The 3,733-nt window shown below is 40.4% G+C and overlaps 1 protein-coding gene across 3 annotated transcripts in view; it reads left to right on the forward strand.

Moving 5' to 3' along the window:
- The window catches only part of LIN9 (lin-9 DREAM MuvB core complex component), a 26,223-nt gene extending 24,326 nt beyond the window's left edge, over nucleotides 1–1,897 (forward strand). For all 3 annotated transcript variants that reach the window (XM_031552349.1, XM_010706658.3, XM_019612634.2), the window contains one exon: nucleotides 532–1,897. In XM_031552349.1, coding sequence (XP_031408209.1) covers nucleotides 532–637 — 106 coding nt within the window. In that variant the 3' untranslated portion in view covers nucleotides 638–1,897. The remainder of the gene's footprint in view (nucleotides 1–531) is intronic.
- The last annotated feature ends 1,836 nt before the right edge of the window (nucleotides 1,898–3,733 follow it).

Below are 3,733 nucleotides of genomic sequence, written 5' to 3' on the forward strand. Positions count from 1 at the left end.
AAAAAAAATAATGCTGAAATGATAAGCATTTTCTTATGCCCTCCACACTGGTATTGCTACATGGGTTTTTTGTTTTTTTTTTGCCAAGATAGTAAGGCAGCTTTTTGATTTTAAAAAGCTGTTTTTTAATAGCACTTTTCCATTTTGATTAAAAAAAGAAAAGAAAAAAACTTCCTGTTATCAACACTGCAAGTAAATGTCAGAATGAATTCAACTAAGGGCTGATAAACACTGCTAAGAAGGTGATGATCTTTGCATTTCACTGTACTCAGTCTGGGTACTTTAGCATCTCTTCACAATGTTTTTCTTTCATTAGCTCCAACCACATTACAGTCCTCTTTAAAGAACCCAAGTCAGTAATTTTGACTTCATGCAACTGTTTTTGTAAATGCTATTTACTGATGCAACCTGATAACTGATATGAATGCACTACTATGATTTATTTGACTGCTTGTACCTTGAAGAAGTACTCATATGCAACCCTTAAGTAAGAGGTTTAATCCTTTTCTTTTTTTCCTCTCTCCCTTTTAGTTGTTTTCAGAATAATGTCGAGATCCATGTTGCACATATTCAGAGTGGTCTGAGCCAGATGGGAAATTTACATGCCTTTGCAGCTAATAACACCAACAGAGACTGAAAACTTTCTTTCAAGTGTATAGCAAGTAGTTCTGGAAAATCCTCTTCATTTATATATGCTTCAACAAATGCCCTAACTGCCAGAAGATAAGGGAAAAGACGACTTCTCGGACCCTTCTAAATATATTATATTTGCTTCTTAAGGAAACCAGCATTACTGGCAAGCATTACATTAAATTTCTCCATTTGTTATTCACATGCAGTAGTTTTGCTAACTGGTAATCTCTTAGTAATTGCATTTATTATAATACACCTGAAAACGTACTTTCATATAATTTGAACTTAGTTTTTAAAAGTTCAGATTAATTCTGCCCGCCTTTTGTTGTTGGCTCTCCTGGTATGTTAGATGAAGTGATGAAGAGGAAATGGCTCACGTCAGTAGCTATGTGGCAGTCTTTGTTCCTTAAAGCTGCACTTCTGTAGGTACCTGAGATGCCACCAGCTAGCATGGTAATAGCATGGGCTGAGGGCTCCAGGCCTAAAGAAGCAGCGGTGGGATGTGGACAGAGAACTAAAGTTGCAGAAGATGTTGGGCAGGTCTGTAGATCAGTCAGTGTTTTGTTGGAACACTTAATTTATCATAACTTATATAAGAAGTCTAATGAAGGAATATAAAAATGGAAGTGATACCTTTCCAGAAACAGAGTCATTACAGCTTTTTCTCTTTATGTGGGGCAAAGAGAAGTGTTTTAGTTGGTATTTTATATAAATGAGTGATAAAACATACTGTTTTTCCAACTTTTGGTTTGTTTTGCACAACTTTTAAATTAAATTCCTGGTTATCTGACATACCCAACATATATAAATACGAAGATTTTTATAATAAAATATAACCAGTGAGGTAAACTGCAAAAATTAAAAGTGACAACCTGCCTATGAGTACATTTTTGGAATGTTAATCTTGTAAAAAGTGTGTATTGGTTTGTTTAAATAGTCTTGTAAAGCTTCTGTGTAATGAATCATTTCCAGATATGGATTTTCAGAGATAGCTGTAGAGTTGTTTTGGATTCCTTTAGATGCCTCATTAAATGAGGTCTTTTATATGTTAATGTATAAAGAATATGTAAACAGGATTATTTTCAATTTTAAAATTTTGTATAGTTTAAAGATGCTTCTGTATTCTGTGTTGGTATTGTGCCACTGCAAAACTTTAGTGCAGAGTTTATATTTAGCTAAACTTGTTCTGTTAATTAAGAGAAATGCATAAATCTTTTATTCTCGGTGAAATTTGTAACTGAATAAATTGAACTATAAGAGTTGATATATTTCACAAAAATGCAAACTTCTGGCACGTGGTTTCAGGTCATTTTTTAAGAGAAGTTAATTGCTGGAAACGAAACATGGCCTGGGTAACAAGGTGAGTGGCTGTTTTAAAGACATCCAGAAAATGTAGAAGGAGTATTACAGAACACCAGGCACTACTTTTGCTCGAGTTAGCCACAGAGCTGCCCTTCTCATCATGTAACAGAACATGGTTGTGTTCTTCCAGTGCCTTTATTTTGTGTTGTTTGGTAAAGTAGATGGAAAGGTTCCCCACATTCACAGTTTTCATTTAAACAGAGAGAAATGCCAGAGCCTCACTTAGGGCACAAAAGTTTGGTCTGACAATAATTAATGTGATCTACTGCTGGCATGAAAGGAAAAAATCCTCTTGCAGTTTACTTCCACCCCTCCCCTTCTTCCTGGGTGCTCACTGAACACCTGGTGCACAGTGCAGGGAGCTGTGCTGATGAGAAGCAGCTCACCTTTGTCTCCTTGTTTGCTGCCCGTGTAGCTCAATGAGTTCAGTCACTGCAGAGTGCGATGGAAAACGAGCAGCAGGGGCTGCCATTCCCAGCAGCAGCTTGCAGGCTCAGTGTGCAAGCCACTGCTGTACACTTGGAAGCTGAGCATGCAGGTGAATGTTGTGAGTACTCCATCCCTAACAGCTCCTTGGGCACCCAAGTCCACTTGGGATGGATGGTGTCACATTTTCATTTTTATTTGTTTGCTCTACAGTTTGGCCAAGGACAGCTCTGTTATTTTGTTTGTGGAGAGAGTTCCTCAGTCAGCGTTCCTGCTGCACCACTCAGCCTCACAAGCTTGCAGCTCTACAGGAATTTGGCTGTCTCAGATCGGGCAAGCACAGGTATGCGATGGGTTACGCCAAAGGATTATGGATATTGGTTACCTTGTCCTATGGGGTGTGATTCTTGACACAGGTTATTTTCCCTGACAGTACCGACAGTACACACACCCCTCGTTTCTGTTTTTGTCTCCAAAAGAGCCTTGTGATGTTCAGGTGTTATCTCGTATGATGTTCATCAGGTCAGTACTGGGGCCAACCCTACATAATATCTTTACTGATCTGGATGAGGGGATTGAGTGCACCCTTGGTAAGTTTGCAGATGACACCAAGTTGAGAGTAAGTGCCAATATGCCTGAGGGTAGGAAGGTCCTGCAGGGGGATCTGGGCAGGTTGGATCAATGAGCTGAGAGCAATTGTATGAGCTGCAACAAGATCAAGGCTTGGGTCCTGCACTTCGGTTACAAAAAACCCCATGTATTGGTACAGGCTTGGGGCAGAGTGGCAGGAAAGACATGGAGGAAAAGGATTTGGGGCTGTTAGCTGGCTGAAAGTGAGCCAGGAGTGTGCCCAGGTGGCCAAGAAGGCCAGTGGCCTCTTTTCCCAGGTGATAGGACAAGAGGTCACGACCTTAAGTTGCACATGGGGAGGTTGAAGTTGGATATTAGGAAACATTTGTTCTCAGAAAGAGTGGTGATGCTGGAAGAGTTGTCCAGGTGGAGTCACTGTTCCTGGAGGTGTTCAGGAGCTGTGCTGATGTGGTACTAAGGAACATGGCTTAGCGGGCACCATGAGGATGGGCTGACAGTTGGACTGGATGATATTACTGGTCTTCTATTATCTGGAGTCTGACAGCTTGCTCTACTTTTAAGCAGGAAGTGCTGACTCAAGATACACATACACTAATACGGTCGTTAATAAATGCCCCCCTTCGAGGGGCTTTTTTTGCATTTCTTATGTTCTAACTTCACACTGTCCCATTTGGGAAAAGGGTGCTGGTTTAGTGCTCTCTTGTTCCCCCTCGCTGCACCC

This window comes from Meleagris gallopavo, chromosome 2 (genome assembly GCF_000146605.3).
Source record: "Meleagris gallopavo isolate NT-WF06-2002-E0010 breed Aviagen turkey brand Nicholas breeding stock chromosome 2, Turkey_5.1, whole genome shotgun sequence".
Lineage (NCBI taxonomy): Eukaryota > Metazoa > Chordata > Aves > Galliformes > Phasianidae > Meleagris > Meleagris gallopavo.